Here is an 18,484-nt window from a genome sequence, read left to right as displayed (position 1 = left end):
TGTAGTAAATATTTATTTATTTATGCTCGAAGGAAAATAAAACGCCTACAGATTAACACCTACGAACACACTCTTATATGTACACTGACATGTAGAGAAAAGCAGCACGAATTGTATTTTATTTATTTTCGTTAACAACAAGCAGCTTTCTTGATGAATCGTGGCCAGCTGTAATCTGTTTGATGTGAATGGAGAGTGTGATCGTCGTGTGGGCATAGAAATGAGTTAATTGCCATTTATTCGCAGCTGCAAACAGGCGGCTGCTACATACATACATATATAGCCTTCACCATCAAAAGTGTCAACGCCATCACCTCGCCATTCACCTCGTCAGCCAAGCTGTGTTGGTGGAAGCGAAATCACTGGTCTCTCGCGTTTGTGTCTTGCTTTCTTTTCGTTGTTGGGTTTTCAGGCTTTCCATGCCCATTTGTTTAATGCTGTCAAATGAAAATTTAATGTTTTGTTTTTGTTTTTATATTTTCGCTGCGGAGTCTCTGTTTTGTTTCAGCAAAAGTCGCACACACTCGCCGCTTGTGTGTTCCTATAGTACTTCGTGAAAATTCTGCGCTTCCTCGCTCTCCTCCTCCGCCTCCCCGCTTTGACGTCATCCCTCCATTCTTGTTTGGCGATCGGCCGTTTGCGATCGACGCGCTTTTTGTAGCATTGCAATGTCTTTTTTTTAATACTTTCGGCATTTGTAGGCGAAACCACCCCGCTGCTTTTAATGCTTTCACATCTTTGTGTCTACGCCTACAATATAGCGTTCTGCTTCCTCTTCTTCTGAGTTTGCTGAAAATACATTTTTGTTTTTGTTTTGACCATACAACCTTTGTTTGTTCGTTGGTTTTGGCGAGAAATGGAAATTCACATCGACCACTTGCGTCAGTTGAGAATTTCACTTCGATCGTTTTAGACAGTCGTCGCAGTTCTGACTAAGATACAGTTCCCCATTGATTCCATAAAGTGATTTTTTTTTATTGAACTAAAACAGAGAAAAATGGCTGTAAGTGAATTTTCGAATCGAAATTGTGTTAAAAGCTGAACTTGAAGTATAAAATGTGTATTAAAGCGAGATTAAAACGTTGTTGCCTGAGAGTAAATCCAACAAACCGTTACACAACTAGTATATGATATACCTAAAAGTTGAAGATATATATATAAAAATAAAGATTTAGGCTTTTCATCAGAAGCTGCCAAAATATTTTCTTCTTTCTATGGAATGAGTCAGTCATTCCTTAAAAAGTTGTTGGTTTCCAAATTTAATTTTTTTTAAGATAGTGTCGATGTCAAGTGAGCAACAAAAAATTCACTGAGTTTCCAATTTTGGAAAGAAGTACATCATTGTAAATATTTATAGTACTTATTTTGGCATAAAAGAAAGAATACTTGGTGCGTAGGTATTTTTTGTACGAAAAAATGCGCAATTTGTGGCGATGGGAGTAAGTTTGCCGGAAAATTTGGAAAGATTTGTAGAGCCTCGAATAAGATTTTTTATATAAAGACCATAACACTTGAAATATGATAATTTTAGGCCAAATTTAGAACAAAGGTCTCTTAGTAAAAATGAAATATATTTGCAAAAAAGAAGATCGCCAAATGGCGATAGAGTCGAGTTATTTCGAAAAATCGCTTTACGGTCGAGGCATATGTTAGGCAGTTGATAACATACATACATATGTATTTGCAAACATGACTCTATAACTGGCGCTGGAGTCAAGGCATTTCTATTCAATCAAAGATCGAATTCGGGGCCTACATAATATAGAAAGGCCGTAACTAATTCATCGAATCGAACTCAAAAGCACCAAATTTGTTCCCCTGTTTGATAAAAGTAAGTGTTAGGAAAAGGAGCAACTGAAGAATTTCAGCTGCGGACCAAGTGCAGAAGCAACTGTCTGCACACGGGATGAGAAAAAAGAAGAAAACTAAGGTTGCGGTTTATCTGATCTGATTCGCAAAAAAAAAATTACCATCGTTACGTAAATTATTCCCATAGTCCGTTAAAAATTTCGGCTGTTGGATCCTTAGAACCCTTAAAAATTCTGTTCAGTCATTTGCAATAATAAATCGATCTTAGCAAAATGGTCGCGGAGTTAAAAAGGGGTAATTTAAAAAGATGAGCTTTATAGGCGCTAGAGAGAACGGTGGATACAAACCACTTCCGTATAAAATATTAATAAAATTTCTCGATAAACTTCTATTAATTAAAATTGTGTATAATTGAGCACATCATATGCTAATATATACATAAGTTAAACCACATTCACAATCTGGTATTAACTCAACAAATTTAAGTGAAATTTAATAAAAAATTCACAGTTTATATGCAAACACATTTCAGGCATACATATTTATGAACAATTATACGAGTAAATATGTATCTAAGAAAATCAATTTATTATGCTTGACCACCATGATCAAGTAAGCTAGTGCATGCGACCCACAAAGATACCGCTGGCTGAGTTCAGTTCACACAGCTGACAGGGAGCTGCGAACGTTGTTAAATTGAGCAGAAAATTTAAAGTATAATCTGGTCAAAAAACATTTGTCTTCTGCTTAAATCTGTTGCTCAGCAAATTAAAGGCCCAATGACTTGAACCACGAACCTGCATCGAAAGATGGGCCATGCCACTTCTGATATGCCAATATGTCCTACCGACAGAAATAAAACATTAAATAGAAAATGCCTTTTATACAATGGCCTTAATTTTGTATGACGCTTTTAATAAATATTGAAATGGCCTTATTTAAAAAAAAAAACTAATTACATTTTAATAGGAACAATTGCATAAGCAATTAGGATTATGCACTATAACGGTAATTACATTAACTAGTACATGCATGCGAAATTACAGTTATGACTGCGTATATCTATTTACTTACATATTTGTGTACATACATATAATATCCATTGAACAATTTTGGCTGAGGTAAATCTGTTTACTGAAATTTATTATAATGAAAAGTTATTTGTTAGCCAAAGCCAATAACTTGTGTTTAACAATAACAGTTAAAAAATATAAACTACAATTAAATATAAGCTTTCAGCGAAATTGTAAACAAAGTAATTTACAAATAATATTTTTTAACATTTTATTAAATATTCAATTTGAATTATTATTATTATTTTTTTCAATTCACACCATACCTCTTTTCCGCTACTTGATGAGGCATGCAAATAATTTTCAGTCACCTCGTTTTAATTGAAATTCAATTTGCGGTAAGACCCTCAACGTGTATCAAAAATAAATTTAAAAAAAAAATCATATGAAAAACCGCCAAAACATTGAAAAACCGAATAATTGAAATGCGGTTGAATGCAAAATTCTGTTTAATTGAATACAATGTTTTTCTTCCGACGCGTCCAGCAAAGTTTTTGTACACTAAAGGCGGGCAAGGTGAACGTATGCGATTGTGATTGCGTGTGTGTGTGTGTGTGAGAGAGTACGTGTCAATGATTGATGTGCTTTTTTTACATTTACGCTTAATAATTAGCAGCGAAAGGGCAGTGAAAAACAGAGTGATTAAAAATGTATGCGCAACTCAAAAAACCAAACTCGAGAAAAACGGCTTTAAAGTTTTCAATTTACATACATACATATACTCCCATAGTAAAAATTAATACGTGTTTGGTTCTAGTGAGCTACCGGTAACCGATACATCTATGAAAATTTTACACAACGTAGAAGAAGAGGTAGCACTTATTTTTTTGCATTCTCATTTCTATTGATTTTAAGATAAGCGGCTACGTTTTAGTGAAGAGCTTCAACACCCGATTATCCGCCAACAAAAATTTGGTCCTCGCAAGACAACGGTAGTGGTTAATGTAGGTGGCAGTTTGGATATGGTTTCGTTTACTCTTAGCCCTGATTTTAAATATCAGTACAGTACTGATTTTTCAGCTTTCGTACTGATTTTATTAATTTCTTCAATCAGTTCGCTTATGTTCTGAAATTTTAAAATTTGTACTGACGTGTACTAAATTTTCAATACTGCGGATAAAAATTTGTAATAGTGGCCTTCCCACCGCGCGTGGTACTCGATGACCCGGTGTTCGATAATTTTTGCCCATGTATTTTGTCTATGTAATATTATTTTACACAAAGAAAACACTTTGGGATAAAGGTTTTTACTTAACGTTGAACCTGCCTTAAACTGTACAGTAAAAAGTAACATGTTTATTTTTTATGAACTACATTTTATTTTTATACCAAAATATTGTTAAAAACAAGTACCCGCACTCCGGCGTTTTAAAGTATTTTCTGTTTCTTACATTCATAATTTTGTCTGGATTAAAAGTGTACTGAAAAGTACTGACTTTTATGGCATGAAAAAGTCTAAGGTACTGATTTCACGCAGAAAAAAAAATCTGCCAATCCTAAACTTACAGAAAGTGTGGAGCTTTTGTTGATGCCCTTGAAAAAATTGTCACTGCTTCGCTTGCATCTGCAAGCACACGAACAGTGATAGCTGCTACCTTTATCACTAAAGTTTGTAAGGCTAACATCTACATGCCTATTGGCATGATGTCCTTTATGCTAAAATAGCTGAAGTGATGGGTTAATATTGCATTGAATATTTTGTGAGGAAATATTAGGGGGCGATGCTGCGTAATCTAATTTCCAGAATTAGCTTAAGCTCGTAAGGGAGTTTGTGTCAATGCCATTCTCACAAAAGTGAAATCCCCTCTAAGTTATGGAGTACGAATTTAGGCAGGGAGAAGGCTGATATGATGATTCCCTTGTCATCAAACTAAACGGCTCTAATAACAACCACCACCTTGATGTAGATGATGTACGCTCATTAGAGGCCCTTCTATCTCTCACTTAGTTGCTGTGAATTGACTAGTCGTTTAAGAAAAGGCTGTCCGCTGGGTGTTGCACACTTCACCTATTTAGATCTCCTCCGAAGGGAAGTATTAGTTAGGTGTAGTCCTAGATAGTAAACTTTAAATTGATGTCCATACAGAAGAGGCCTCCAAATTCTTAACAAACGTTCTGGAAATATAAATAGGCCTTTGGTAAGGTATGGGGTTTGTTACCCAGATTTACATTTCCCTGTGAATCTACACCACCTAGAGAAGACCTATCATCAGAACTGAATCTGTGGGGTATTGAAAAATACCTAAAACAATAGCGTGTGAAATTTGCTTACCAAGATTTTTCAATGCGAAGGAATAGTAGTCTACTGGCTCTTTTTGAGCGGTACTACAGTGCTCAGTACTCTGAGCCTGAACGCAGCTTTAACCTCAATAAAGAGTCTAATCATTGGATATCTTACTTAGCAAATACCATTTAGAAGATGACGAGGGTCTAAAAACTATGTATTCCAAAAGCAGATAAAAAAGGCAGAAGTGCAGGGAAAATGGTCATGGGCCAGTCATGCTTTTAAAAGTCGGTGCTCAGCATCCTTGTTACCTATAACCCGAAATTCGGTTATACACACATTCATATGCGAAAAAATGAATTTTTCTGTTTAGTATCTAAGCAATTCTTAAAATTCTTGCGCATTTCATCCGCTCTAAAAGAATTCCGCTAAAAATTAATGCGGTGTCCAATATGTTCAGTTAAAAGCATACAAAAAATTGGTACATATTTTTAATTTTTATGCTGTAACTCTTTGATGTTGGCAAAATTTCCGGAACAAAGAAAAAAAAATAAAAAATATTTAAAATGGACAGTTCTTTGCCATTAGACAAAGCATAAATATGTAGAATACCTTACATTGTTAAAAGCACAGTAATTCAAAATATGCGAGTGTTGGTGAAAAAAGCCATTGAAATTAAAAGTCCATAAACAACAGAACAAATATTTCAGCGAATACTATGATAATAAATATTGAAATAAAAAATATACCGTAATATAATGGCGCATCTGTTGTAGCTTTCACGCCTGCCAAACGCTTATTTGCGCTGCCAACATATTTGGTACACATGTATGTAAATATGTATGTACGTACATAACAACAACAACAAAAAAAAAAAAGAAAAAAGCAGAAAAATTATTACAAAAAAAGGGCAAAAGTAAGGTCAGTCAGCACTGAATAACAAAATGCAATGAAAGTGTATCTGTTTGAAAATAAAATTAATTTAGCTGTGATCTTCCTTTGGTTATTTCGCTGCATATTTTACTCTGCTTTGAAATAAAAATGTTTTATATACGAGAGTTGTTTTTTTCTCTTTTTCGCCTTTTGCTCTGTACAATTTTATGGGTTAATTGCATAGGTTTTTAGTGAAATTGCTCGCCGATTTTCGCTTGGCATATTTGCCTTTCAACGCGCGTCCTCGTCGTGATTTTCTGGCAAAGTCGGCGATAGCGCGCGGAAAAGTGGAAATGGGTTAGGAATTTATCGCCATTTAGCGATCTCTTTGTGCTGTGGCGTTTAAATATTATTTTTTTTAATTTCATTTTTTTATATGTTTGTAGTCTAGTTTTCTTCGGTTGATTTCATTTTCATTTATTCGATGGGCCAGCGAAACAATGTTTTTGAAGAGTAAAAGTTTTTTTCTGGCGTATTGCCATTTTTAATTTGGTTGAGCATAAAAGCGCGTAGAGAGATAAAATAGATTACAAACAAAACAATAACTTTACAGTTTTTTTTTTGTGTGAAAAAAGCGCAAGCTAAATTTAGTATCGTCTTAAGACGGCTGTGGTTACTTGATTAGCCTTTCAGTTTCTTTTAACTTTTTTCCTTATCAATTGCTGTGACACTCTCGTAGTGCTTATTTTGGGCAGTAAAATGTTAATTTAAGTGCCACCGTAGGTGAAAAAGAAGACCATGTATTTACTTTTTCCACATGTACTCTAAAAACCATTTGGACAATATTTTGGATATTCAGAGATTTATTTTTTTGCACTCTCCTATTTGTTTTGCCTTCGTTTTTGTACATGTCTCCCTTTAAACATGTTTGATTCCATTTTTCACATTTTCCAATAATGGAAGTATTAAAAAAAAAATAACAAAATATATGAAAATATTGCCCGCAATTCCGCTAAACAAAACATTTCATTTAGTCGCTTCATTTATGCAGAATAGCTAAATATAAATATTTTTTTTTGAAAATAAATTGCAAGTTTTTGAAAATAAATTGCAAGTTTTCACAAAATAAAATAAGCAATTACAGTTTACTTTGTTAATGCAAATTGACCATTTTCACTGACAAAAGCAAACGTTCACCAGATTGCCAAAACGTTTTAGGTACAACGACATTTTTTCTTTTAAAAACCAATTTTTTTTAAATTCTCTTTTACAATTTTTTAATAACCGCTCTTCTAAAAACACAATATTTACGTTTTCAGCAGAAATATGGTTTGCGCAAAAGTGCAGAAATTGTCAGAATATTCGGAAATTTTTATGCATTGTGGCTATTTGTGAAAATGAAAAAAAACTAGGTTTGGGTTTTTTGTTTAAAAAAATACTGGTTAGCATATGAAAGAAGAACTGTTTAATGCTTATAAGCAGTATTTACGTAGGTATGCAGCGCAAGCAGCGGGTACTTAGAAGTAAGGGGAAGCACCACGTATGGAAAGGTTTCATTCCCATTAGGTCGCCAAAAAAGCGATCTGCGAAAGTCCAAACAAAAAACAAAAAAAAAAACAAAAATTAAGAGCTTTATTGTACTTTTATAGTTTGTGCAACTTAGTGTCATTTACAAAACGATAATCGGGATTGTTTATCATATTTACCTATAAGATAATGGCCCATTAGAGCACCAATGCACAGTGGTTCCAAACTGGATTTTAATGTTCATAATTCACTGGAGTCTATATTTTTCAACCAGTTTAATTAATTTTTTTTTTTATGAGAGCTTATAAAATTAGGGATAGACCAGTAGAGCCCAATTGTATATGTATGTTTATATAAAATTTGTGCGCAAAATGGAGAAAAAGCAGCAACTTTGAAGAAAATCGATTCTCCTGTTCCAGTTAATAAACGTTACATAATAAAAATTAGTTGGAAACAATTGTGGAGTTCCCCTAAACTTTCAAATTGAGAGAAAAATGAAGGCTCCAGTGAATTATGGAGAGTAAATGCCAGTTTGGAACCACTGTGCAAAAGTGTGGGTTTATATATCATATATTTCACCCTGCTTAGAGAGTTTAGGCAAAGAGAACTATTTCGACCTGACCTCGGCCAAGTTTGCTTTGAGATCAGACCGGTCGTATTTTGTTTCCATATTTCAGTTAGCGTATTTGTTACTGAAACAATGTCCTTGGTCGTGATTAATCTTGCTCTTTCGCCCGCAATATTCCTGAGGTTTTGGTTTCCGTTGAGATATATCTTTTAGCGGTAATCGGGTGTTCCACTAAATCTACTGGGAAAAAATCCAGTAAGACATTAAAACTTCATTTAGCGCTGTGGCATTAATCCAGTTGGTACAGAATCGTACTAAGCCATTATATTTTGCTAAGTAGTTTATAATCGCTCACCTTATAAATGGCAGGGCCCCATACAATCACTCCACATAGCAGGAGAACTGTCCTAACAACCGCTTTCTAAATCGAGCGCAAAATGCTTGGAGTCAAGCCAAATCTTTTGCCATGGCTTTCTTGCATGAATACAGAGCTATGGAGATCTTTTCATAAGGCTCCTTTCACCTCAACGTCTTATCCAAAGTCATGGCTGCGAACTTAGCTATGTATGTATGTTCCTGTTGACCTCCATTGGAGTTACCGACAATGTTTTATATAGATATATATCACATATATATATCACTTTGTTCGAGATACCATGCCGCTAAGAACATCTTTATGGGATACAAAGTGCCCCTGCATCACATATTGTTTCTGGTAATTTGCATCTATAGCAGCGTTTAAGATGGTGATTATATCGATAACTGTAATGAATATAATTTAAATACTCGAAAAGATGGGCTTCTATAAAATTTGTATTTAAATTATGCGAATATCTTTTGTACTGAGTACAACACTGAATTGATAACGATGCAAATATTGATTCGAACTATAGAATAGTTGCTTTTATTAATAGAAAATAATAAATTGAAAAACTAAAATTAAAACTTAACTAAATAGCTATTAAGATATGACAATCAAAAATGTTGTATAATCCTATTAATGCGATTCGAATTTCGCATGTGAAACCATAAAAATGAGAACGTATGAGTCATAAATTGTGTTTTTTTTTTTGGTTAAAAAAACTTGACTACATTTATTCAATTCAGTTAAATTTTATTAAGAAGCACTTACTTATTTTAGCTAGCAAATTTAGCCAATTATAAATTGCGGTTTTTTCATATGTGACATTTCATTTTTTTTATGTCACTGAGAGAAATTTAATTTATTTAAATTTGCCTGCGTGCTGGCCAATAGAGCGAAAAATGAGCTTTTTATTTGGTCGTACAATTATTTAGTGAAAAAACATTTTTGTTTGAGAGTAAAAAAGTTAATTAAAAAGTAACATTTAACATATGTTGCACTGTGTGTGTTATCATCAAAACTCGAAAGCGAAAACCATTGGATCTAAAAAGACACTTACGGCGCCAGCTCTATCCGAGCTGAAATATACAGAAAAACTGCTACGAGTTAAACAAATATTTTTACTTTGTGCATAGCTGAAGCTTTTATTTAAATCTACTACTTACATACTCTTTTTTTATTAAAAACAAATGAACGATTCAGAAAGTATACATATATATCTACATATATACATATATTTCCATGTGTAATGTATGTTAATTATTGAGTGAAGTGGCAAATGCTCGCAAAATCAATGAAAGCTAATTTATTGCACTTGAGTTCAATGTCAGTTGAAAGACTTTTGTTTGTATTTGCTTAATTGGACATCATGTTTGTAAGGGCCGATTTCGAATGAATATTTAAACGTCACTTAAGTTTAAGTTTGGAATGTTATTTAAATGTCATTTAACTTTCGTTCAAACAAGTGGCAACACTGTTGCTTGTTCCTTGAAATTGTGGTAGCACTTGTTTGTTTTTTTTTTTTTACATTTTCTACTGAACAGCTGTTTGTTCTTTTCAAGAAAAATGGGTGTATTTAAATGGCACATAAATGTGAAAAGCTTACTTGAAAAAATGGCCTCATTTAGATTTATGAAAATAATATATAATTCTAGAGCGCTGCCAGAAATTACACTCGGGTATCGGGTCGAATAATTACGTAGAAAAGCTTAAAAGGTTTTGTTTACTTCGGCAAGAACCAATTAGAGTTTGAAAGCCAGCGTTTTTAGCTAATTTCGTTTCACTTATCTAAATTTACTATAGGAGATTCCTCGCTAGGTTTATTTATGCCCATCCACCTTCCATAATTTTGCGTTTTATCACACTTTTACCTTGGTGAGTGAACGTTTGTCGTTTTCGCGATGATAAGGGTTTTATTACCTCTGGTAATTAACCTCGACGTGCCACTAAAAGGACAAAGTAAACAAAAACAAGTGAGATTCATTTTCCATTTAATTAGCAGATATTGTAAATATAAATAATATTAGGAGCGGAATGTATGCGTTGACATAAATGCAACGTTACGCTTTCCACACACACTCAAATGTACAACAAACATACGTTTATTTTAATTGTTTTTTATATTGTAGGTTTTGCAAAAATGATTAATGCTCTGACTTGCTTTGGAAAAGAAAAAAAGCTTTGAAAATTTTAATTTAATGAAACAGTGCAATAATATAAATTTTACTATTCATTGCGTATTTATTTAGTTATTTATTAGAGAATTAAGTTTATATTGATATTTAATTGATGTCAAATTAAATATTATTGCTACGATTTTGGGCAGTGATAAAAAAAATAACTTAAATAATTTTCTGAATGGAGCGGAATCCGAGATTAGCTTACTTTAATGTTAATTGACAAGCATTAATATCCATACAACATAAGTCATATTTCGAGCAGTTATATAATTAAAAGTAAAAAAGGCTAACTTTGCGAATTGGAATTTCAATAAAAAAAAATCGAAGTCTGATTAAAAGAAGCATAGGTTGGTTTATGCGGGGAGTGCCAAAGAACGCGTCGCCTTAAAAGCACAACTCAAAATCTAAGTTGAAAAGAGACCGCGATAGGAACAAAAGATACTGGGGAACCGTAGCGAATGAAATGGTTTAATGTTTCTTCATTTTGTTTAGGCTTGCCCAGAAGATTTATTCTTGCTAATGATATATAGAACCATTCCAAAAAATTAAAGTAATTTTTCACTTAAATTGCTTTCGTGAAGCTGGCTGTAAACGTATGCTAAAAATTTAAATCTTTATTACCAAAATTATAAAAAAACCTAAAATGAATAAAAGTTAAACCACATCATGGAAACCCTTTCGCTTGGCTTATTATTACTATTAATTACAGCCTTAAACCGGGGACCTTGAAAACATGCCCAATAATTTATTAAATGCCAGCAAAGCACACAATGCATTGTATGAATAATAAACAGCTACTGCTGAATCTACATACATTAAATAAATTTCAGGGGACAATAGCGACATTTTCAACCAAAAATTGCTTACATTTTACCCTAAAAATTATTCAAAAGCTTATCATTTTAATGTGAAAAATTTGCAAATTAGATTTAGTGAAAACTGCCGGTGAAAATTTAAAATGGCGCTTTGCAAAATTAAACGCACGTAACAAAAAAAGAAAAAAAAACCGAAAAAAAACGAAATAGGAAAAACAATGAACACCTTTGCTTGCGGACCAGCAGCAGCAGCCGCAGCAGTCAGCTGACAATGGCTGGCGCGTGGCACGCAAACGTGAAGTGAGAGTATTTGCTGCTCGAATTTCATTAATTTTAATTAGTTTGGCAAATATTTATACGCAAAGTATCTGATATTGCATTTGTTGTTGCACAGTGATTGCGCCGTTTCGTACTCGCTGTAGCGTTGCTTACCCCGATCAGGAGCGTATCAAAATACATATTTGCCTTTTCGTATGCCATTAATATTATTTATTTTTATTTTTTTGTAAAATTTATGAAAATTTGTTGCTGCTTGTTGCTGCTGTTGCTGTTGTGGCTGTCATTATTTAAATTTTTAGCGCTGCCGTCGCGGTCTCGTTGTTACACGCTCGTCCTGTTTTATTTACGCTTTGCATTTTAATTAATTGCGATAAATATTAGCTGTCGCAATGACGGCACGGCAACAAAAAAAAAAAAACATAAGCAAAACCAGAAGCAAAGTGTTGACTTCCACTGGCTCAGGCAGTACGTAACAAAAACAAAGTGTAGTATTTGATTTATTATTTGAGTGTGGTTGTATTTAGCCTGCTGTCGACATTTAATGCTGCATTCGCTAAGCTGGCTTAACATGTAATTGTTATTGCTGCTTTTGTTGTTGGAGTGCAGTTATCTAAATCAATTTTCATTAGTTGAGCGAAACTGTGTAATAGTGGATTAGCTTTTATAAATCGAAAAGTTATTATGAAACAAGTTTTTGTCCATTGCGGCAATGGTAATGCGAAGGTTGCTCATACGCACTGGCCAACTCCAGGGGGTGATGTTTTTTCAAAATGATTGCAGGTAGAGTTGATAGTCCAGTTGGAGAGTAATTAAACAAGCTATGTTAAAAGCTTTAAAGTAAATTGGTAGTTGATAGAAAAAATTAGTTTAGTACTCACCAGAACATTAAACTTTATACTAATGAAAAAAATTTGTATTTACCATTTCTTCCAGCCCCGCAACAAGGAACAAGAACAAGAAGTCCTCAACTGGATCTTCGCTGTGTTGGGTGAAAAAGTGCCCGCTGGCCAATACGAGGACATACTCAAGGATGGCATTGTACTCTGCAAGCTTATTAACAAATTGGCGCCCGGCTCGGTGAAAAAGATCCAGGAACGTGGCACCAACTTCCAGCTGATGGAGAACATTCAACGCTACCAAGCGGCCGCCAAGAAGTACGGCGTGCCCGAAGAGGAAATCTTCCAAACTGCCGATCTGTTCGAGCGCCGCAATATTCCACAAGTGACGTTGTCACTCTACGCCTTGGGACGCATTGTGAGTGGTGATTTGAGTATTTGGAGAAATTGAATAATTAGAACTTCTTTTCTTCTCTTTTAAACAGACACAAAAGCACCCCGAATATACTGGGCCATCGCTAGGTCCCAAGATGGCTGATAAGAATGAGCGTGAATTCACTGAGGAGCAGCTGCGCGCGAGCGAGGGTCACCTCAACTTGCAGATGGGCTACAATAAGGGCGCCTCACAATCGGGACATGGCGGTTTCGGTAACACGCGTCACATGTAAAGTATGGCGCGAGTGTTGGTTGGTGTCAATCTGTGTGGCTAAGTCATTCATACAAACTAAGATGTACTTTCAATGTTGGAGTAGCAGTTGTTTTTCTTTAAGGCTTAATATTTTTAATATTTTCGATTTTTTGTAAACTATGTTTATTTTGTAAAATGGCATTATTTTTGGGGCATTTTATCTCTAGTATTTATTTAATAAATTAAAATGTAATAAAGAAAATAAAAGAAAATTTAATTGGGAAATGTAGCGCCTTATTTTGTTTATAAATAAGGGTAAGTTTCTTAACCAAAATTTAAACTTCGCCATTCCAAATTGAAAAATGTTACTTCTATGACAAAAGTTTAGGTTGCTCTAATCTGGCCAGCTTAAGACTCACATAAATTGGTTGGTACTAGTTCGATATTTATGAACTATAAATTAAAGTAGATTAAATTTAGGATATTATGGGACTGTGCATGGTATACACTTTCCTTGGGAAAAAGGGGTTCCTTGAACCCATTAGCGCAGGACTCAAAGCAGGACGGCAAAGGAATTGCTGAAGTCCCCTTGCTTTCTGTCAGCCTAAGTTCCTATTACTATTGCTGCATTGTTTTCCAATCGCAGGTAGCCGCTCCACAAAAAGTAGTAGACTCAATCTTTCCAACTTGAAAAACTATTTGAGAAGGTGAAGACTTATTTTGATCGACAGAAAAAAAACAAAGCCATGAGTCATTTATGATATAGTCCATCCTTTGATCCTTTGGCCACGTTTGGCAATGATTTCTTAAAGCTAAAAAAGTGACAACTTTTGATACTGGTGGGTGTCACAACTATACAACTATTTCACGATTCTACCTCACCTCATGCATTTACTGTAGTAGCGATGTGGAAGATCATTAGGTGAAATCTCCTCAATACGAATTGGCTTTGAGCCTGTAAAAAATTCCGAACTTTAATTGTAAAAAAACGGTTTATTTATTTCGTGCTTATCTTTAATAGTCAACATTCAACTATCATCTCCTTTTTACAAGGAGAATTTTTTTATTTTGCGAGTAATCGAAATAAAATTTCCCGGTTATATTTTGCTTATGAATTTTTCATTAAAATCAAACACTTTATTTGGCAATTCCTAAATTTAAATGATAGTGATGCAAAAGTATACATTCAGTTCAAGTAAAATAAATACGTAAACTAAGGGATTTAGCTTCAAAATACAAGGTCTGGAGCACTTGTATGTTTGCTGCTAACCCACATATAACCAAGAAAATTTGCGTTAACCAAAGCAAGTACATACAATAGCACCCAGCACCTGTAGCCAATAAATTGTTGTATTAGACGATAAATGTATGTAGAAGCGAAAATCTCCACTTAAACGCTCAATTGTAGCTGTATTGTATAAACAATATTTGTATATTCCCAGCTAGCAAAAAATCTGAAAACGGATTCGAAAAATAAAATAAAAGTGGTTGAAATGCGAATTTTTGATATCCATTTTCGGATACTTTTTCCCACTAAAGTGTGTGACAGAAACGTACGTACAAAAATGTATCGAAAATAGTTGTGAAACAGATAGGATACATAAACGCTTTCAAATGTTCAGTTTGGGCAAATAATAAAATAAAATTATTGGCCTCTTTCGAACGTTTTTCGGCAAGGAAAGTGAACGAAAATTGAAGTCGAGGAAGCACTATTAGCAAAACTTACGTTTCTCTGCTGGCTGGGTTAATTAGTATACGAATGACGGCTAAAGGTGGCGAACAAAGCACCAAATTTTTTTTTGTTAAAATATGTATGAATATATATGTAACTAGAGCTTTTGTCAGCATAAATAAAATTAAATAAATACCACAAGTGGCATGTGCGATGAAACCAAATAAGCACATACCAATTGGAAAGCAACATGGATTGGCATAACTAAAAATGTGTACATATAGCAGCGAAAACAAATCCTCTGAATTGGTAAACAAATCGCGACTGTAACATGCGATTCATATTTGGAAAAGTAAACAGAAATATATATGGAAGTAATATTTATTTACTACTATAGCAATATGCTTGTTTATACAATTATCTATGTATGTAAATACATACATATATTCCAGCTAGCATATGCACATTAGACCGCACCATAAAAAAAAGTTTTGCAAGGCAATTAGAGGATACAATTTTACATTTTTCGTCATATCTCCGGCATTTACAGTCGCAACTTAAATCGTAATTTTGTCTTACAGAGATAGTTTATTTTGCTTCAAGAAAGTTTTTCGATTCAAAGGCAATTTCGATTTTTTTTTCCGATCATAGAAGCCTCATTTTGTCATTTTTGGTCGAATATTCTACATTTACAGTTGGATCTTAAAGTACGATACTTGTATTTTAATGCTCTTGCATCGAATGCCCAATTTTTTCGCTCTAAATTTCATCGACTTCAAGCACCCCTGCTAGTAATGTCATCAAAAATCAATAAACTTTTGCTTGGACGAGTTTTTATAATTCCAGTAGAACTATTTAAAAAATGTTTATTGTCGAATGTAGGTTTCAAAGCAAAATGTAAAAGGCGACCTCTAGGTACGGCAAACAAAATTTTTTTTTTCGAAATTGCCTTGCAAACATACGAGTACCTTAGACTCAAGAGTTCACAGCATACGTTTATTGTTTGCTTCTAAGAGGGTACGATCTAATGATCATGCAGCTAAATATCTGGCACCGTCACATTCATTATCGTCGATGGCAGGTCGACGGTGTCTCTGCTGTTGGTTACTTAAAGCTTGTTTGTTTTGTCAGGTGAACAGCGATTGTGGAAATGCAGACAAAAGAGACAAGTCGCCGTCAACTATTATGTATAACAAAACATCATTTCTCGGGTAAGAATTTGCGGCATCAGATATCGCAAAATCGTCTACTCCTCAAATATTCCACTAGCATATGATTGCACAATTGTTACATTGGTATTAGTTAGTAAAAGGATAAATAAATACATTTTTTTTCATGTGTCTCAATATTGGGTAATAGATAGCAGCTGCACAAGAATAATTCGTAATGGAATCGATACTTTGCTAAAGTAACCATTTTAAATGGCTGCAGGAGATAAATTTGAGCAAGCTTTTAATAAATTAACTACTTTTTTTTCATGAACGAAATATTTGTTTTTACATCATGTTGGGGGCTACCAAAATTGCTAACTGTTGCCCACTGTTTAGAAGTTTATTTAATGATAGCTAATTGTTTATAAAAATACAGTTTATTCTTTAAAAAAAAAATCGTACAAATCCCAGTTTAAAACTTTGCGCAATATATAAAAATTTTTTAAACACTTTTATGAATAATATCCAGCTTCTTAACTAGATTACTTAGAATAATATTTAATGTTCAGCTTGGTAGCTTATTCAATTTCACTATAATAAAGCTTAAGTTTAAAGTAACTATGACTTGCCGTTGATTTTTTGTATTTTTTCCTGACGGTGTTCTGCATTTCCAATATACAAACATACCGCGCAGGTAAAAGTTTCACAGCTTTGTCGATTAACCATAGCTCCTTAGAAAAAAAACTTGTCTACTTTTTTACTATGGGAGCGTATGTAAACTGTTAACTTTAAAGCTCTTTTTATAGAGTTTTTGCTTTGTCTAGATTATGACAATCTTGCATCAAATGTGCGATATATTGGATGACTTTTTTCTATAGAGTAAATGAAATTGTCAAATATCAACGGTAAGTCTTAGCTTCAAACTTGAATTTTATTACACTTAAATTTAATATAATATAAAAATTTAATAACAAAAGAAATTATTGTTAAACATTGTATTAACCAGCACACTACACCCCAATTTATAAGTAGCTAGTTAGAAGTTAGCTAAGAGCAGGCTGAGTGTGTTTTACCATATCACTATGTGAAAGTGTAAAAGTAGTCAGTTAAAGTCAACGCTAAATAGTTGTGGCTTTGGCTACAATCACCTTTGCCAAGGTCTGGGCACCACGATATTTACAACCAATATGATATTTTAACCAATATCACAAACTAACCAGCACAACAACACCAAGAACGGCTGAAAATTTGTTACGATTATTTTTGGATATTATTTTTTGATTTCTACTTTTCAGTTTAACTGGTCACAACTTCCAGCTGTGGTAGCTGCAGTGTTGCCAAGTTTTGAATTTGAAAAAGCACTAAAACCCCAAAAAAATCGCGTTTTTCTCAAAAAAAAGCACTAAATACTTATTGAAGGATTTAATGTACTTTGTATGCATACAAATTTTGTTGTAGGTATTCCGATTCAAAATATTAAAAATTAATGTTTTTTGCTCGGTGGTGGAATTTATTCTATTTTCTATTCATTCAAATATTTTCCTCCAAGTGGTGCGTCGCGACGTTAACGGCCCGTTCCCACAGGCTAAGGTTTTTTCCAACCAACTGTCATTTTTATAGTCTGACATAAATTTTGTCAAAGGAAATATTTGTGCGTTGGCATTTTTTATCTTCCTAAAAGCATTTGTAAGATGGCTATTTTTGCCGGATTTAATCACTTAAAAAATTAAAAAAAAATGCTATTTCACACGCAAGTACATAATCTGCCTTATCCTGAGTTTCGCTTAAAAAAAGGAAAAAAAAAATATCAAAAGAAAATTTGTCATCCGCCCATAGGAGAATAATAGAAACCAAAAGTGAAAAGTGAACTGATTCGGGAAAAATGAAACTCATGATAAGGCTGAATAACAAATATTTTAATAGAAAATAGCTCAGTTTTTGCTTCACGCAGTTATCGCGCAAATGAAAATGTAGCTGTCAAGGACCAAATTGCTGACAATATTTATCAAGAAAAAAGCTCTGATAATTATTGCTTGCCAAGAGCAATATGCGGTCTCCATTGGCAAAATCTTGCCTGATAATATTATCAAGATAAAACTTTTGCCTGTGGAGACAGCAAGTAACATTCTTGTTTTTATTTTCTAGTTTGCAGCTTGCCATGCTTTTGTTTCAATTTTTCTAAATAATAGATAAATAAATTTAGCTTCCATTTTTGTTTAAAATTTATCCCCTTTTGATGTCTTTAAACTAAAAATAAAAGCACCAAAAACACCAAACTCATAAATTTTCGCGTTTTGAATAATGAAAAGCAAAAAGAAAATTTGTGCGAAAGCACCCACTTGGCAACAGTGGGTAGCTGGCATTATACATACATACGTATACATTAGAGTGGTCCAAAATAATAAAGTCGGAATTTTAATGCTAGGATTGTTCTGAACAGAAAATAAATATACCCCTATTTTTTATTTTGAAATCAAAAAATATTTAG

The 18,484-nt window shown here is 33.6% G+C and overlaps 1 protein-coding gene across 1 annotated transcript; it reads left to right on the top strand.

Moving 5' to 3' along the window:
• The first annotated feature begins 884 nt into the window (after positions 1-884).
• On the top strand, positions 885-13,451 carry LOC108375765 (myophilin). The gene is made up of 3 exons (XM_017631911.1): positions 885-1,003; positions 12,643-12,963; positions 13,031-13,451. Exons 1-3 carry the CDS (start codon positions 998-1,000, stop codon positions 13,211-13,213), a joined length of 510 nt encoding a protein of 169 aa, XP_017487400.1. The 5' UTR covers positions 885-997; the 3' UTR covers positions 13,214-13,451.
• Positions 13,452-18,484: the final 5,033 nt, after the last annotated feature.

Source organism: Rhagoletis zephyria, unplaced genomic scaffold, assembly GCF_001687245.7.
Source record: "Rhagoletis zephyria isolate East Lansing unplaced genomic scaffold, Rhagoletis_zephyria_1.1 Rzeph_scaffold_09398, whole genome shotgun sequence".
Classification (NCBI taxonomy): Eukaryota; Metazoa; Arthropoda; class Insecta; order Diptera; family Tephritidae; genus Rhagoletis; species Rhagoletis zephyria.
This window is presented reverse-complemented; position numbering and strand designations above follow the sequence as displayed.